Consider the following 18,081-nt stretch of genomic DNA (forward strand, 5'->3'; position numbering starts at 1 on the left):
TTTGCCGCTGAGCTAAATCCCCAGCCCCACATCTCATTTTCAAATGCTTACTTGCAGCCGTGTCGAGTGCACTGTCCTCTGCCGGAACAGAATTTGAGACACGATGGGCCAATATAAACTGCAGAGAAAAAAGAAATCATGTAAAACATGGCAACATAACTGGAAAAACTATGAACATCACCAGCCCAATTTCATGAAGCAGTACCCATGAAATGCGGCCCATTGTCTGACTGCTGCGGAGCAGGAATCCAAGGTGACAGGTGGGATGCTATGTGACAACATAAGCGCCTAGTCACAAATCCGCTGAAACTGTTTTAACTTCCATGAATAATCCTTTCAAGGTTAATGTTTCATACCAGGGAAAATAGGCTCTTATGATTGGGATTGCTGAAGAGAGTCTCTCATGCTGACACAATTTCAGACAGAATATTTTGTGCCTGTGCTTTGAGTGTTCTACTTTATATTCTTTACGTAAAAGTAAAGAACACATAAAGGATCGATTTGATATATCACAAAATGGAGAAGTAATTTCCATTCTCATCTGGGAAAATCTGTAACATTATAAATGATGTTACATATATTTCTAGATATAAATTCTTCTTTCCTAGAAATATAGAATTAAAAATCTGTGATTGAGCTTAAAGCCTTCTGTGTAATGCAGATTATTTTCCTAAATGCTGGGCTTGACTGAAAATGTGATGCCATAAACCAAAATTCTAATCTCTGAAATGTTAAAAAAGGGCTCAAGTGGTAAGTTCTGAGATACTAAGACTCCAGTACATTTGAAAATACTGTCTTTTTTGTAATCAGCACAATCAATAACACATGAAGTAGTGTATAAATTGGTCAAAACCAAGGATTATATATGCAATGGTTATCAGAACTCATGTATGTAATGTCAGGCATAAATAAATGTATTGTTCATTGTCACTTTCTTTTCAGTTCTATAATCATGTCAAATATTTAAATAATTCTATTTTAAAATAAACTCTCTTTAGCAAAGAGAGTTTGGCTTGTGTTCCTAGAAGCACATAATCCCTAGAGCCAATTAACAAGAGTAGAAATTCAAATGACACGCAAAACAAGCCAGTGGAAAAACTGGGTGAAGGAACCTATGGATGAAGAAGAGATTAGGTAGGCTGCCTGGTTAAAGATATCAGTTGTAGGTGTCAGATAATCCCGGATATATATTTTGGCTTCACTTGGAAGCTGGATAAATAATAACCCTCAGTATTCCTATTCCTTAAAGTGGGTTAATAATATTCCTTGGAAAAGAGAGTACATCATCCTTAGCATGTCCTGTGGTTTAGATCTAAAACTCCCCTGAAAGTCTCATGTGTTCAGAAGTGGGGCTTCTGGAGGGTGACTGGATCACAGGGTGCTGTGCTTATTAGCAGCTCCATCCTTCATCAGTTCAGAGCTGCACATGCTGTTAGGTGGCGCCTGGTGGCTTACTGGGGTTGAGACCTAGAACGGAGGAGTTTCCAAAGGTTTGGAGATACCGGCTAAAGAAGCCTTAGATTGCTCTAAGCAGAGATTGATGGGAGATTCTGGTGGTAGCTTGGAAAGAAAGAATCTCCAAAGTTATGGCCAAGCAGAGTGTGGCTGCTGAAAAGATCAATGCCATGTAAAGAAGTAAAGTGCTTTGCATCGGGATAATAGGAAAGGTTCCTTGATAGACCCTCAAGAACTGGCCTGACCTCACCCATGAAAGGGTATGAAAAGGTATGATGGGGTGAACTAATTTGAAAAACTTTGCCTTGAGAAAAAAGCTGCAGGGTGTCCTTCTCACTCAGGGCTGCCTACAGAAGTGTATTTCTGAATTCAGCCATCTAGGCACTCAGAGGTGACTGCAACTGTGGATCAAGGGTGTGAGGCTACTACTCAAGCTGGCAGTTGATGAGGGCATCATCCATACGCTAGTGATTTTACAGGCATGCAGAGTGCAAGAGTTGTGAGGCCATGGAAGCTTCCATACAGATTAAAAAAAAAAATAGACCCAGGAGGCCAGACAAGGAGCCCTGAGAGGGAAGTGCCTGAGCTGAAGGTGCAGTAGGGATCCCAGCAAATTGGAGATGCTAGGAATGTGGGATGTTGGTGGGGTAAAACCATAGGCAGTGAGCAGAACCAACCTAAGAGAGAGGCCGCATGGGCTGCAACCAGCAGGGCCACACAGGCAGGGCTGCCTAAGCTCTGTGGCTCTCACATCTCACCACAACCTGCCTGAGCGCTGGACACGGAGCCACAGGATTTAATGTTCTCTCTGCTCATGTTCAGTCTTGCTTTTGTCTGATTCCTTCCTACCCCCCACCCCCTTTTGGAATGGGAATGTTTACCCTAAGCCACTGTATGGTGAAAGGAGTGAAACATTTTTATTTATTTATTTGTTACTATAGAGACTGTCTGCCTTAAGTCAGAAACGACTTTGGACTTGTACTTTCCAGCAGAGCTGGAGCTGATAAGACTTTGATAACTTTCAGAAATGGACTAAATGGATTCTGCATAATCATATGGACATGAGAGTTTTGAGGGTCAGGAGTAGAATGTTATGGTTTAGATCTACAATGTCCCCCAAATGTCTCATGTATCCAGAGGTGGAGTTTTGGAAGGTGACTGGATCATGCGGGCGCTATACTCATCAGCAGATTCATCCATTCATCCGTATGAGTTTATACCTGCACCTGCTGTTAGGGGGTGGGGCCTTGTTAAAGAGGTCAGACACTGTGGGTGTGACTTGGAAGGTGCGTTCTTGTCCCCGGCTCCTCCCTTCTTTCTGATTTCTGGCTGCCACGGGTTGAGCAGTTTTCCTCCGCCGTGCAGTTCAACCCTGCCATTTCTGCTTTGGAGCCAACTTACCATACATGAACTGTACCTTCTGCAATCATCAGCCAAAACAATTTCCTTTAAATTTCAGGTGTTTTGTCCCAGAGATGGAAAAGTGACTAACACAGCGTGACTCCTAGCACAACACAGTTATGGTCTTTGTCACCATGCTAGGGTGGAGTACTCATCACCACCGTCCTGTCCTATTGCTTCCATGAAGTCCACCGTGCAACAAATGCTGGAGAATCCAAAAGTGGCCCATTCTTCTTTAGCCTGGATAAACATGCAAGTTTTCTTCCCAGCACACTTGATTTTATTGCTGCCAGAGGACGTGCTCCAGGTCCTGTAAGAGGCAGACTGCGCTCTTCACAGTTACTCTGGAGACTGCTCTATAGCACACCCCTGTCATAGTTCATCATAAAAAAATTCAGAAACAGATTTTCCAAGTCAATGAGAAAACAGCAGTCAAGACTTTAGTCATCCTTCTCTACCGATGATGGAGCTGTTAGGACTCATGGTATGAGCAAGTTTACAGGTCATTTTCCCCCAAGGGTAAAATGCAGATCAATTTCCTTCACTATTGTTATTAGTGTAACACAATTTGAAAAATAAAAATATGATAAAAATCATTATTTTCCCCGGGAATTTCCATTTTGCTAAGATCTTTCAGGATAACTTCCAAAATAATTTTCTTACATACTAGCAGGAGCCATCTCTGTTGTGAAGGAAGAACACACCTAACAGAAATATGACACTGGTCCTTTTTCCCTCTGTATTTCTTTTCCCCCTATAAAAGCATGTGTGTGTGTGTATATATATATATATATATATAAACATATTTATATATGTATGTTTATATATCTCTACATAAGATTATGTAATTATATTTCCCTCTATAATTCTCAAATCTCATTGTGAAGTTGGGGAGATTTCAGAGGGCATTCATTACCGCACATTTTTCTTGAGAAGGAGTATGTGTTCTTTTCCTGCCTTGTGAAAAAGCCTATTTTTGTGTAAACCTCACCCACAATGATAACAGGATTAAAAAGATTCTGCCCTAGGCTTTGCATTCGGCACATGCTGGCAGCCATGTGCATTCTCTATGTCTCAACCTTCTCCCATTGTACTCAAAGCATGATGGATGGTAGGCACTCAGAGATATACAGCAAACACTTTCTCACTATTACAGCTTATATCTAGATGTACCCCTTAAAAGCTGCATGCACTCATAGGGGCTTTTCAGAGACAGATGGATCTAGGATGTGTGAATATACATTAAGAGTGTGACAACTAAATTATTCCACTGATTGGTTTAGCATGGTTCTGGGTGTGGGTGGTACTACCCGAAAGTCTTGTAGCCTGGCTAAGATAACAGGGAAAGGCAGGTTTGCTGCTTGCTGCTCACTGCCTTCTGTCTGCCACACCATGAACTCTTTCTCCTCTGTTGTGTCCCTCTGCCATGCCACCCTGCTTTGAAGCCAGCTGACTATGGACTGAAACCACTACAAACTGAGCTGAAATAAACCTTCCTTCTTTTAACTTGTGGGTATTGGGTATTTTGTCCCAGCAATGTGAAAAGTAATTAAGACACTGACCTCAAATCACGTTGTAATAGCCTTCTTTAGGAATGTTTTCATATGTTCATATGTGCTTCACTGCATGTTTAACTATCTGATATAATTTGGTTCCTTATTAGTATTTTGTGATTACTAATAAAGGTTCATTATAGGACCCTTGGAAATCATGAGAATGAAAAATCCATTCATATCCTACTACTCAGATGCACACAATCCCTAGAGCTCATTAGCAGATGCCATAATTAAAATGCTATGGAAAACATTCTATCAATGGAGAAACTACATTTAATTTTAAATATTTTTGCCAATGCACTAAGTGTATATACCTACAACTTACATGGTCTTTGAAGGGTGAGCCTCTTGTTGGTCTTCTTTGAATATAGATTGTTAAGTAATTCATATTGGTTTATAGGTAAATTACAGTGTCTTTTTATCTCCAAATTTCAAAAACTGTAAGTAATTAGTTTCTCAGTGTTTAATTATTCAAAGTAACAAAAAGAATATTATCATATGAAAGTTGAACAATGGTGTAAGTTTATTCTATTTTATAATATTCACCACAAATCAGTGCCAGGCTAAATTTGCCTAACCATTGCCTTTTTCTTTTTTGGTACAGGGGATTGAATCCCATGCCTGCCAAATTCTAAGAAATTGCTACATCCTTGGCCCATTTAAAGTATTTTTTTTCCATTTTGAGACAGGGTCTTTAAGTTGCTCAGGCTGGACTTGGATTTGCTGTTCCTCTGCCTCAGCCTCCTCAGTGGGTGGAATTACAGGCCTGTGTCACTTAACCTGGCTAATACTGATATTTTCTCTTTCCCTTCTCCTTCCCCTTTATACTTCCTTATAGTATAAATCTTCAGTCAAATTTATATATTCTAAAACTAGAAAATCTACAAATCTACATATTATTAGAATTTAAATGCATATAAACAAAGAGTTGGCTATTAATAACAAATGTAAAAAATTTACAGTCATGTAACCCCCTAGTATAAAATTCTCTCATTATATACTTGTCACAAGTGATACTGGCTATAAAATGATGCAAGAAATTATCAATAATTCACTGAAAAAATTTATGTAAATCCACATTTTCCTTTTGTACTATTTTCTGAGAAGGAGTAGAAGCTTCAGTAGCATTTCAGAGATGATATTTCCTTCTGTGTAGTGTCTGCAACTCAAAGATAAGCCTTCCAGATGTTGTGGCAGTTACTACGAGAAGAATGGGTCTCATTTTAATACATACAGGATGGTATTTATGTTAATTTTGCACAAAACATTCAAAGAAAATGTTAGGATATCCCTTGTCATCAGCTGTGAATCTGAGTTTCAGAGTGTCAAGCATTTTAAAATTATGTACGTTGAAGCATTCTAGCATCTAATAATGCTGACTACACAGCCTTTATTTTTTTCTGATTGCACATCCTGGGCTTCTTACGGAATGCAAAGGAGAAAAGGAAGAAAGGGCGTTTAATGATTCGCAAGACCATGACTTAGGAATGTGATTAAGTCTGTGCTGACAAACAAAAGCACAGGAAGTTTCTACATCAATGGCATGTGATTATGACAGGCAGAAACACTAACCGTTATCAATTGCCCACATGTTTCCCAGGATTGGTCCCGTTTGTCTCCAGCGAATCCTGGTGTCTCGGGTTAGTGCTGCATTAGGGAGGGGAATCGTTATGCGGTTCCACCTGCAAGAAATTTAGCACAAAACCAGCTTCATAGCTATGTTCACATCATTTTTTTTCCCCTTGCAGTCCACAGGGGGTTCAACCTGCAGTCTTCTGTATGCCAAACAAATACCCTGTTACTGAGCTACATCCTCAGCCCTTTTTTTTTTTTCATTTTGAGACAGTCTTGCTAAATTTCTCAGGCTTACTTCCAACTAACCATTCTCCTGCCTCAGCCTCGAGAATAGCTGGGATTATAAGCATGTGCCTGGTTTCTATTCACATCTTTTGGATCTATTTTATGTACTTGTGATGTTCCGATTTCTCTGTGGTTGTTCTGAGTAGTGGATTTGTTCTTAATACTAAGTGATATTTATTTACTTTACTTTTTAACATTTTTGTCTGTTTTATTTTAAAATTTATTTTAAAATTAATATAGAAAAGTACAAAAATAGTACATGTTAATGGGGTACCAAGTAATGCTTCATTACAGGTAAATATGGGATAATGTTGACATTAGGTTTGACTTCAGATGTTATTCTATCAGAAGCATCTGTGAGGAGCTGGGGTGCTGAGAAGCATCAATTACTTTTACATTTGTTGCTACCCCAGCCTTTCATGCATCCAACAAGGGGTTAAGAAAAGGAAAATAATTTTCCCAACTTAAGTTTGTTGTTGTTTACTTTGTATCTTGCGCTTATTCTGTAAAATGGCAAGCATTTTAAATAACCACCTTTAATTCCACAATATTATTAGCTTCCTAAATTCATGGTGAAAGAAGTGGAAAATAAGAGAGAATAAACATTGCACAGATAGCAGATGGCAGAGGAAGATCTGAAGCAGATCTACCCCTAACACTGTCCTTTCCCCCATTTCTCTAGCAATAACCACAGGGCTGTCATATAGAATTTACGTTCACATTATTCAAAATATGAGTCAAGTACGTAAAGAACGTATGATCTGATGAACTGTGATCCTGTATCAGATTTAGCCAAAGTATTGTCTTAAAAACAAAACAAAACAATATCCTGTTAAGAAGTCACAGTCCCCACTATTGTGAAAAAAAATTCTAGTCTCAGGATCCTCTTTGATCACCCGAATTCACATCCTTTGTCAGCTTGGAGCGGTTACTCACCCACTGTAGTTTTCAGAGGAGTACACGGTGCTGTGGGGCAGGTGGGGACCGGCACAGATTTCAGGCAAGCACTCGGTGTGGAGGAGGGACCAGGAGCGCCCACGGTTGGTAGAAAACTCTAAGCTGACACTATCAACACCATAGTGAGTACAGCAGAAAAGGGGCGAAGACAATAAATAAAAATGTTTTCATCTCTGCCTAATATATTAAGCCTCCGTAGAACTGGTGTGAAATTTCTTTAAGACGGTGATCCCTAAATGATCGTTTCCTCCTTCCCGGAAGTCTGACAGCCTTCAAAGGGCAAGCGGTTACATTATTGCTATAAAACAAACTATGTTTGAAAGACAGCAAATGGTAACTTGGGTTGGTGACCTTAAATTCGATAGATGACAAGGCAATTACATGTCTCACACTGTCGCTTCATCCTGTGAATGTGAGATGGCAAAATTCTTAGAAAGGACTGAGCAACACTTCAGCAAGTGAAACCGAGAAGTCATAGCTCTTGAAGTGCTAATTGATTTCCGTGCCTATTATTAGGGGGTCACTGGCCGACATGAGGTCAGGCTTTCTTTCAGTTACTTATTTTTCCTCTCTGAGCAGTCTGCTGTAGTGGATGGCTGCCGCGGCCCCTGTAACCACCCCCGATGCTTAGCACCAAGCTCTTAGAATGAAGTCATCCTGGTTTAATATCTGCCCACTCATACATACCACATATATTCATTGAAGGACTTTTCTTTTGGGGAAAACGCATGTTTTAATAATGGATTTTAAAATCCAGATTAAAACAGATTGAGATATTCTCTCTGAGTTAATAGGCAAGTCCATGTGTTCACTTTTCATTAGATTGGTTCCCTCACAAAATAGAGCTTCTTACCTGTTACCAGGTTGATGTGTTCCACATCCCAGATTAATAGAAAATTGTATCATGTGAGACATTGTAGAAGGGAGAACAGGTAAGACGTGGAAAAAGTCTACAGCCCAGACATTCCTATTATGTCCTTGATGGTTCTTTTGCCTAAGACAAAATTTAGTAGCAGGAGTCTGAAGTTCAGGGTTGATGACGACAGAAACCAAAGATGGAACCTTCCAAAGAAAGAAAAACAAAACCACTCATTGTCCTTCCTGTGTCGGTCACTGTGAATTCTGCTAGATTCCGCCTTCCTTCAAAGTACTCTTTTCTTCCTTCCTTCACTAAATAGCTAACTGCTATTTATTGAGCATCACACAAGGTCCCTTGTGTTCCACTTGTTTCCTCATGTGGAAGACGCTGTCCTAAAAAAGCATTAGTTTTAACGACTTAGGATTCCTCCTTGGTGGACAGGCGAGGTCTCCAGTATGTGACTGATCAGTCTCTGCCTGAAGATGATTTAGTCCGAGGTTTTTAAAAGTTATCCAAGTATGTGTATCCAGATTATTTAACTTAGCAAAGACAAAAGCAACTTGACATTTACTTGACTCAGTGTTTTTAAAATCAGTCTTTTAAAAAGTAGATTTGTATCATATTAGCAGTTTTCCAAACTAGGTATTCTGAAAACAGAAATATCCAGAGCCCATGCATTAATGCATGATAGCTTAATTAACCGATTTGGTCTGAGTGTCACCCTACTGAACTGTGGCTGGAAAAGTAGCCCAGTGGGAAGTCTCAGGTGGTGTAAACTGAGTTACTTTTGCATGTGCACCTAGCTTGGAGTCTTTCTGGTTGCTCCCGACTTGGCTGTGCTTAAGCTCTTTAAAGTACCTAGGTTGCCATCCATATGGAGAGAAAGCTAACTCATAACAAGTGTATGAGTAGAGCTTCAGCACAGACAAATCTATTCTAATAAAATTTTATACCTTATACCTTTCTACCTCACATCATTCTGAGGATGTCTGCAAATTATCACAGATAACACCTGTCCTATATCCAAAGGGCAAAGGAAAAAGGTCAACTTCAGTAGCTCCAATTACCAAAGCAAAAAGCAAAGGTAACAATAATCTGTACTGCTACAATGTCTTCTGCCTGGGAAACCTCAAAATGTTGGATAAATATTCATCCTGCCTGATAGCAAGGCTGTGGGGCAGCGTCACTGCAGTCACTTTTAGAACTTTCTCAGGGGTAAGAATAACTGTCAGGCAGAGTATTGGGTTCAGCTTTATTGTCGTTGATGGACTGTAATTCACTCTTCCTAACAAAGCCCAACTTTTCATTTGTATCAGGAGTAAAAATGCGTGTTAAAATATCTGTCATCTTTTAAAAAACCTGGAAATTTCTTGGGCTGCCAGAAAAGGTATTTATCCTCTGCATTTGGCATGGTCTTCCTGGTTTTGACTTTAGCTGACCCCAGAATTCTAGGTGGGTCATGTGGGGCAAGGACTGGCATTCCTACCTTATATGAGGAATAGGAAAGTGTATCCAATGCAATGTGCTCTTTCCTTCCCTCGATCTTTGCATACAAGATAACATCGTTTTCATGAGACTCTCCGGGGTCACAAATTCCTCCTGCACCAAATAAAAATTTCATGTTGTTAGTAGACATTTGCATCCAAACCAGCAAATCCCATGTTAAATTTCAGAATAAGAAGTAATTATGCTATGCAGATGTCATTTAAGAATAACCCTAAACAGCTGGGCATGGTGGCGCATGCCTGTAATCCCAGCACTTGGGAGGCTGAGGCAGGAAGATCACTGCAAGTTCAAGGTCAGCCTGGGCTACAAAGCAAGTTCAAGGCCAGCCTGAACTACATAGGGAAACTCCGCCTGAAAAAGACAAAAAAAAATAATAACTCTAAACAAAGATAATCAAATCCAAGGAAATTATGGAGATAACTCAGATGGACCATGCTAAAGATCAAAGATTTGATTTTTGTGAACTTTTTGGATAATGAGATTACTCAAGTAATGGTCTGCATTGTGGAATAATTATACCCTCCTGTTTCAACTCATATTAAAAACATGTGTTCTACTTTTTTTAATAAGCCATTATTATACCATCATATTTGAGAGCTTTATGACCAAAGTTCAAGACCTATTGATTATGGTTTTAAAAAAGCCTGGTGACTACTGCATCAAAGACTTCTGAAGTGGCATAGTTCAAACCGCTGCAAATAGTATCTGTAGTATTTTAGCACATATATTTATATTTTAAATGCAGTTTATTTTATATTTTTATGGTTGGTGCTTCATTTGATTGTTGGGAGATAGGTACAAAAGTTTATCCCTACCACTCTACTTTACAGGCACACGAAATGACACACCATTAGAACTGAAAGGTAATTAAGATTGTCTTTATAATTAAACTGAATAACACAGTGGATACTTGAAACACAAGATAAATTAACTAGCATGGGTAGATGTTATATTTTTAACTGTGATCTTCTATTCTTTTCACTATTATGCTCCTACCATAGACTAACACTACATAATTTTGTGAAGCACTTACTATATGTCATGCATCAGGTAATGTTACATAGAGATATCTTTTTTCATTTAATAATAACACTTTCATTTAAGTATTAATAAGTGCCCACTTTGTAAGTGAAACTGAGGCTACCCATGGTTGTAATCCACACAGTGTGCCTATAGTCTGTATTTAATGTTATTCTTTTAGACATTAAACCTGTACTATCATACAATAGGAAAATTTTGATGACAATGTTTGTAAAACACTGAAATTTGGCACATTACATATGTTAAGCATATGCAAACTGGCATATAATAAATATAGGTTAGTCTGAACTGGGAGCAGAGAATCCAGATATAGTGACAATGTAAATCTCATCCCAGTGGATATTTACTGTTCAAGGTCAATAACTTGTAGAGAAAAATGTTATGATCTTTGACATTTATGTCATATTTTTAAACATCTCATTACATACATCAGTGTATAAATATAGCTAGTGAAGCCACTGTAAATGATGGTCTCCGGGGAAAAGATCCATGTACAAACAAAATTCCTTGTTTTGAAAAACAATTATTCATTATTATTATTATTATTTTTGTCTTTTTGAGACAGGGTCTCACTATGCAGTTCAGGTTGGCCTTGAGCTCATTTTGTAGCCCAAGTTGGTCTTAAATTCGCATCAATCCTCCTGCCTCAGCCTTCTGAGTGCTGGGATTATAGGCATGCGCCACTATGCTGGCCTTATTTATTTATTAAAAAAAATTTTTTTAAAGACAAAAAACAATAAGAAGATACAGAATTTCAAAACAAGATGATAGGAAATTAACCATGGGTACTGTATTGCATATTGTTATCTTCAAATGAGCTGCTCAGATTACCAGATACAGGCATGCAAAATTGATCAAACAACGTAAGCACCAACTCTTCCTTTCAATGACCTAATAGAGATTAGTAGTACAATTCTCTTGGCTCGTGTATATATATATATATATATATATATATAAGTGAAATAAATCAGACTCGCATGTGTAAACATCATATTGTCTCCCTAATGTAAGAGACTGAAAGAGTAAGTAAGATCCAAAAGGTACAATAGATATTGTGAAAGGAGAGAAACTGCTCAAAAGGAAAGAAGAGCTGGGATGGGAGAAAGGAGAAAAGAAGGAAGGGAAAAAACAATTTTTTAATTGAGCACTGAGCACACATCAAAGAGGACTAAAAGTGTGCAAGGTCACAGCCGGGAGGTTTAGTGCACCACACCTGAAGGCAGGGACCAGACTATCAATTCTCCGTCGTTTCATTCGCTCACTCCCTGTACCCACTCTGCTCTCCTAAGCCTCATCCCTGAGCTGCTTCTGCTTGTAGAGAGAACAGACAGAAACACATGAGAGAGGCCTGTCCAGCCCTGGATGGCAGAAGAAAGCCTCGAAGAAGCCAAAACACTAACGTGATGATAGACTTTATCTAAAAGACCCGCTGGGGACCATTGATCAGTTCTGTGAAGTTTTGGAAGCAGCAGCTCCTATTGAAGAAGTGGATTCTTCTCTAACTTGGTGGCCTCTGATGCTTTGTGCAAAAAGGAACTCGGGGTCCATCTTGTTCAGCAATGAAGGCACAGGAAGAGTTCCATGAAAGCTAGATGGCTGGGCAGTTTTAAAGTAATTTAAATGCGGTTCTAAGTAGCTTTTAAGATACGTATTTATATAAAGAAAGTGATTTTTTTGAAGTTTTACTATTTGCAAGTCATTGGGCTAGAAAGGGAAAATACACCCTGACCTCAAAAGGTTTGTAATTTAGTGTGAAAAACAAGACTAGTACGTAGTTGTCCCTCATCTGTGATTTTGCTTTCCATGGTTTGTTACAGTCAACCATGGTAAAAAAATTAATATTTCTCTTCATTCTTTTAAAAAGAGACCACATTCATTTGATTTTTATTGCAACTTACATATATACATACATGTGTACATACCTGTAAGTAGTATATATGAAGCAGGACCTAAATAGGAAGAGTTGAGTTTCCCTAACTTCCCTTTCCCTACAGCTGTTGCTCTTTGTTCTAACACAGTAGCTTTTGTCCCCTTAAGTAAAAATTTAAAACTTCCTGTTTCCACAGTATTCTGTTCTACCCAAGCAGGGCCACCACGGTATGCTACAAAATTGTCACAGCTTGACAAACTGCCTTTATTCTCCTTCTGCCCACCCACAAGTTTCACACCTAAGACCAGCCCCATTGGTAACATGTATAAAACAGGAACTCTTCCTTTGTTCAGTACTCAGCCCTTCTGACAGAAGTCGGCTGAGCCAGGTGTACATCTAAATAAACAGATCTTCCCGATTTTCCTGTGGTCTCTCCAGTCTCTTGAATTCTGCAACATATATAGGGTACAGTACTATCTGTGGTGTATGGCAACTACTGGAGATCTCTGAACATATTTCCTATCGACAGGGATGACTACTTATTTGAATGATAAGAATGCTAATTAAGAATGATAATTAGCATTGTACTGCATTGTGCTGTCATACACTCAGTGAAGATTTAGAGAAAAGAGATACAAGTCTGAGGTAAAAGAGCTGGGTACATAGTAGGTGCTCAGTAAATGTTTTTTGAGGAATAATAAATAATTGAATGAATGATGTCTCATTATTTTTGTCTTGCTCACTGCATTCTGACTTGAAGAGCAGTGTTTCAAACTGGTCTTCAATTTATATTGAATAAATGAATATATGACTAAAGGAAACAGACTTTGACCCAAGTTTGGAAAGTTGGTCAAGTTTTCCAGAAATGATTGTTATAGAAATTATGAACCATAGATAGAAGATATCACACACAGGGTTTGAAAGGGAGAGAGTGTGATCTCATCTAGATTAACAATCAGACACTGATTTTCCTAAAGGGCAATATTTAATGAGGCCCAATTGCAAACTATATTATCTTAAATCCCTTCCCATATTGCCTTCTTTCCCATCAGGTATTACAGTATTAAAGTCTTTTCTATAGGACTGGCCCTATCTTATCTTATCTTACCTATCCTATCCTATCTTACCTATCCTATCCTATCCTATCCTATCCATCTTACCTATCCTATCCTATCCTGTCCTGTCCTGTCCTGTCCTGTCCTGTCCTGTCCTGTCCTGTCCTACCCTACCCTACCCTACCCTACCCTACCCTACCCTAGTCTATCCTATCCTACCCTACCCTATCCTATCCTATCCTACCTTACCCTACCCTACCCTAAAAAACACCTTCCCTGGATGCAGCTGTTTCCTCCAGATCAGCACTCTATTTCTTTATCTGTATTGACCAATTTCTTGAAGGAGAAATCCTATTTCAGAGCTAGATGTCCTTCATTTTTTAAACCCCGTGTACCTTGGAGTCCTAGGCAATTCCCATTGGGAATGCTGTCTCAAAGTCCTTAGCTTGTTAGCCCTTATCCCGGTTGACCTTTCTGTCTGTCACTCCCCACACTGAAGATCACTTTCCTGTCATCCCAGCCTGAGTCATTTCCTCCATCCTCCTGCAGGGCCAAAGGACCTTCCTCCCACCTCCCCCACACCCTTCCTTTCTCAGTCACCTCTGCCCACTCTTTGTCCTTCTAGATGAGGATTCTCCCTAAGAACTGTCACATCACAGGCCACCTTCTGCTCAGAACACCTGTATATGGAATATACTCAAATCGGATTCAAACACAGACTTGAAGTTCTGGCTTCACATGACATTCTAAATACCTCAGGCTTAATATATATACTACCAAAATCATCTCCATGCTTGCCTCCTTTTTTGCCATTTCTTACTTGAGGAAATGGCATCATCTTTCCAATCACCCAGAAGAGCAATCTGTGTCTTCTCCAGTGCCACAGCCGTAACCCCCAGTGAAGTGGGTGCCGACGTCGGTGTTCCATGTCTCTGGCAGTCCCATCTCTGTGCCCTCTTCTACTCTACCTCCACCACCACCACCTCCGGTCTTTTTGCTTGGAATGGTACCTCAGCCCCCAGGTTAGGGGGTCAGATAACATGCACTGCACAGAACAGGTTGACACAAAAATCACTGTTTCTCTAAAGTAAGTTTAACTAGAGTGTGTTTTCCTTTCTGATTATTTCACTCTTCCCTTCACACTCCTTCCGGAATTATCTTTCTAAAACACAGGTAATAGTACAGAACTAACAGGAACCCTCTGATGGCTCTACATTACTTCAAGGAAGTGGACAAACTCCACAGTGTACAACCGAAGAAGATCACCACTGGGGCTCTAATTCTCTTCTCTAACGCCATCTTGGTTCTTCCACTCAGCTATCCTGGGAAAATCACTCAGCCCCAAACATAACATGTACTTTCATTTTTAATGCCTCCCATCCCTCATATGCTTCATTTGGAATTCTCCTGTCCCTTTAAATGTAAATCATGCGCAGCTTTCGAGGCTGATTTCCAAGGCCAACTCCTCCACCAAGCTTCACCCTCACCTCTGCTGTCCGCTACTTTCTGTGCCCTTTCATAGCTTTTTCATTCCAGTACAGCATGTTGCATTTGCCCTTGTTCATAGTTAGATGTTATGTGTGGGCAGGGGCTTTGTCTAGTTTTATATCATAAATAGATGAGTCTGCTTACTCGGCACTGTCTTGAGTGCTTTGCACGTAGAACTCGTTCGACCAGCAACTCTGATTCAGGGTGATTTAGCTTTACTCTCCCCGGTTGTATCCCCCATACATCTTGGCTTATGCCTTTATTTCAACAGATATTTCTGACTTTTATTTGAACATTCTTTTATTTTGGGATAATGTATTTCCTTGCGCTCATTCAAGCTAATTTTTCCTGCATAGCCAATAGTATTTTAATTCATTAGTTAATGATCTGTTTTGCTTGAGAGGTTAAATACGACTTAACATTTCATACATTAGGACGTATACAGTGATGATTTAATCTTATATAAACACATTCAACTGGGTTGATTTACTGTAAAAAAGAAAAAGAGTCAAATATATTGTGTCAGAAAAGGTAAAAGGGAAGAAAACCCTAAATTTCACTGGTATATAAAATTTTTTAGAGCTTTTTATTTTCAAATTTTTGTAAATTTCTGCTTAAAGTTTTCTAGGAACCACTTTTAATACAATAAGAAGCAGTTAGAATATTAATTACTTTAAGGAAACGAGTTTTGGGCCCTTCTGCACATAAACTATTTCAGGGTCAAGGTAAGAATCCCTGTAAGTGTGAAATTACATCATTTTAAATTTGCGACTTCTCTGCTCCGAACAGATTATTACTGGAAATGAAGCACCTGCTGTCACATGGACAAGATGCACGAGAGAATGAGACAGCCTGAGGGTCACCCCACACGCCGGTGCCGTGTGACTGTCACACAGGAGAGCTGTGTGTTCTGAGGGCCTGCCGTTCGCATGCTTGTTTCCTGTTTTGCTTCCAGATGTTGCCTGTGCCTTTCTGGCTGCCCAGCAAAGAAACCGTGTGACCCTGTGTGCATTTCTGGAATGACGCCAGTGCATAGATATGTCACTGTGGCTCTTGCTGATTAGCAGGATAAATTTGGGAGGTCACACGTTTCAACTTTCTCCTTCATGTTTGGGTATTTTTCCCACACAAATTTGAAGGAAAACATATCTTAAGAGCATTTCTTTCTTACGTGTTTGCAAACAGAAGGTAGAGAGTTCTGCTAAAGTACAATAAAGGGTTATAAGCCTGTTACTTTCTTACTCTTCCACAAGAAAAATGTTAGGCAGTGATGAGATGCTGATGAAAACAGTGACTCAGCTTGAGCGAGGACTCTCTTTTGTGAAGTTACAGGCTATGAATGAAGAAGTTGTTTTTCTCTCAGTCTCTCTCCCACTGTCTTTTTAGCTATGACCATGCGGGGAGGTGGAAGAAAGGTATCTTGGCTTCTTTGTGTTCAGGCCTAGTCACCGCACGCCATGCCCTGCGCTCTCAAGATGGCGTCGGCAAGGCGGGCCTGAAGTAGAGATGAGCACAAAAGATCATACTTCCTCAGAAATAGGTACTGGCCTGGAATCGGCCCTAGGGTCAGCAAAGTTTGTTCAAAATGTACCTACCCATAACAAAGTAGAACCGCAGGTTCCCAAAACCAGTAGTGTCCATGTACGGAGTGCACAATTTCCTCTCTCCATCTTTGAGGAAGACCACTGATAAACCTGATTCTATTGTCCCACATTCTGTACCAATAACAGCTCCCAAGATGTCCCATCTTTAAAAAAAGGAGAATAATCAAGAGTTAGCATATTATATCAAAGCTTTATAAGTATAACAATTTTTAATGAAGACCATTTATTAGTAATAAATAATTCTCAAAGATGTGGTGCTGCAATCTTAGACAATGAACACAATTTAAACACATTTCATCACCATGCACTAAATTAAAGTCAAAATGGATCAAAGATCTATATATTAAAACAGAAACACTAAATTTAATGGAAAAGAAAGTAGGTAAAAATCTTGACGACACTGGGGTAGGCAGAGAGTTCATGAACAAAAACTGAACGGCACGGGAAGCACTTCAAAGAATGAACAACAGGGATCTCATCTTATTGAAAAGTTTCTGCATATCTAAAGAAATCACCAATAAAGTAAAAAGAAAACCCACGAATTGGGAAAAAGTTTTATCTAACTGCCCCTCAGACAAAGGACTTCTATCTAGGACATATAAAGAATTAAAAAAAATCAGGCCCCGCAAATTCAAAGACCCAATCCAAACATGGGCATCTGAGCTGAATACACACTTCTCTAATGAAGAGATACTAATGGCGAATAAATACATGAAAAAATGTTCAATGTCATTAGTCATCTGAGAAATGCAAATTAAAAGAACACTGAGATTCCATCTCACCCCAGAAAGAATGGCTATCATCAGGAAATCAACCAATAACAAATGCTGGAGAGGCTGTGGGGAGAAAGGAACCCTACTCCACTGCTGGTGGGAGTGTGGATTGGTGAAACCACTGTGGAAATCAATTTGGAGATTCCTCACGAAACTAGGATTGGAAGTCCCATCTAACCCAGCTATTTCCCTTCTGGGTATTTTCCTGGAAGAATTAAAGTCATCATACCACAGCAATATATGTGCACCCATGTTTATAGCAGCACAATTTGTTCTAGCTAAATCTTGGAAACAACCCAGATGCCCATCCACTGAGGAATGGATAAAAAAGTTATGGTATTTTTATACAATGGAGTATTACTCAGCTATTAAAAAAGATAAACTCCAGGCTTTTGTAGGTAAATGGATGCAACTAGACACCATACTCATAAGTGAAATAAATCAGACCCAGATGGGTAAACATCATATTGTTTCCTTGGTGTAGGAACCTGGAAGACTAGGTAAAACTCAAAACATAAAATAGATGATAGGAAAGGGAAAGAAATTGCTCAAAGGAAGGAATGACTGGGATAAGGGAAAGAAGAAAAAAGAAAGAAGGAAGACAAAACATAAATATATATATATATATATATATATATATATGAATAGCTGCGATG

General features: G+C 39.3%; 1 protein-coding gene across 2 annotated transcripts in view; it reads right to left on the reverse strand.

The window, feature by feature from the left end:
• The window catches only part of Reln (reelin), a 439,528-nt gene that overhangs the window by 142,415 nt on the left and 279,032 nt on the right, over nucleotides 1–18,081 (reverse strand). For both annotated transcript variants that reach the window (XM_005377236.2, XM_005377235.2), the window contains exons 12-17: nucleotides 16,644–16,795; nucleotides 9,575–9,687; nucleotides 8,083–8,291; nucleotides 7,209–7,337; nucleotides 5,985–6,094; nucleotides 52–118 (exon numbers count right to left, since the gene is read on the reverse strand). In XM_005377236.2, coding sequence (XP_005377293.1) covers nucleotides 52–118; nucleotides 5,985–6,094; nucleotides 7,209–7,337; nucleotides 8,083–8,291; nucleotides 9,575–9,687; nucleotides 16,644–16,795 — 780 coding nt within the window. The remainder of the gene's footprint in view (nucleotides 1–51; nucleotides 119–5,984; nucleotides 6,095–7,208; nucleotides 7,338–8,082; nucleotides 8,292–9,574; nucleotides 9,688–16,643; nucleotides 16,796–18,081) is intronic.

Source organism: Chinchilla lanigera, unplaced genomic scaffold, assembly GCF_000276665.1.
Source record: "Chinchilla lanigera isolate Chin_1 unplaced genomic scaffold, ChiLan1.0 scaffold00009, whole genome shotgun sequence".
Taxonomy (NCBI): Eukaryota; Metazoa; Chordata; class Mammalia; order Rodentia; family Chinchillidae; genus Chinchilla; species Chinchilla lanigera.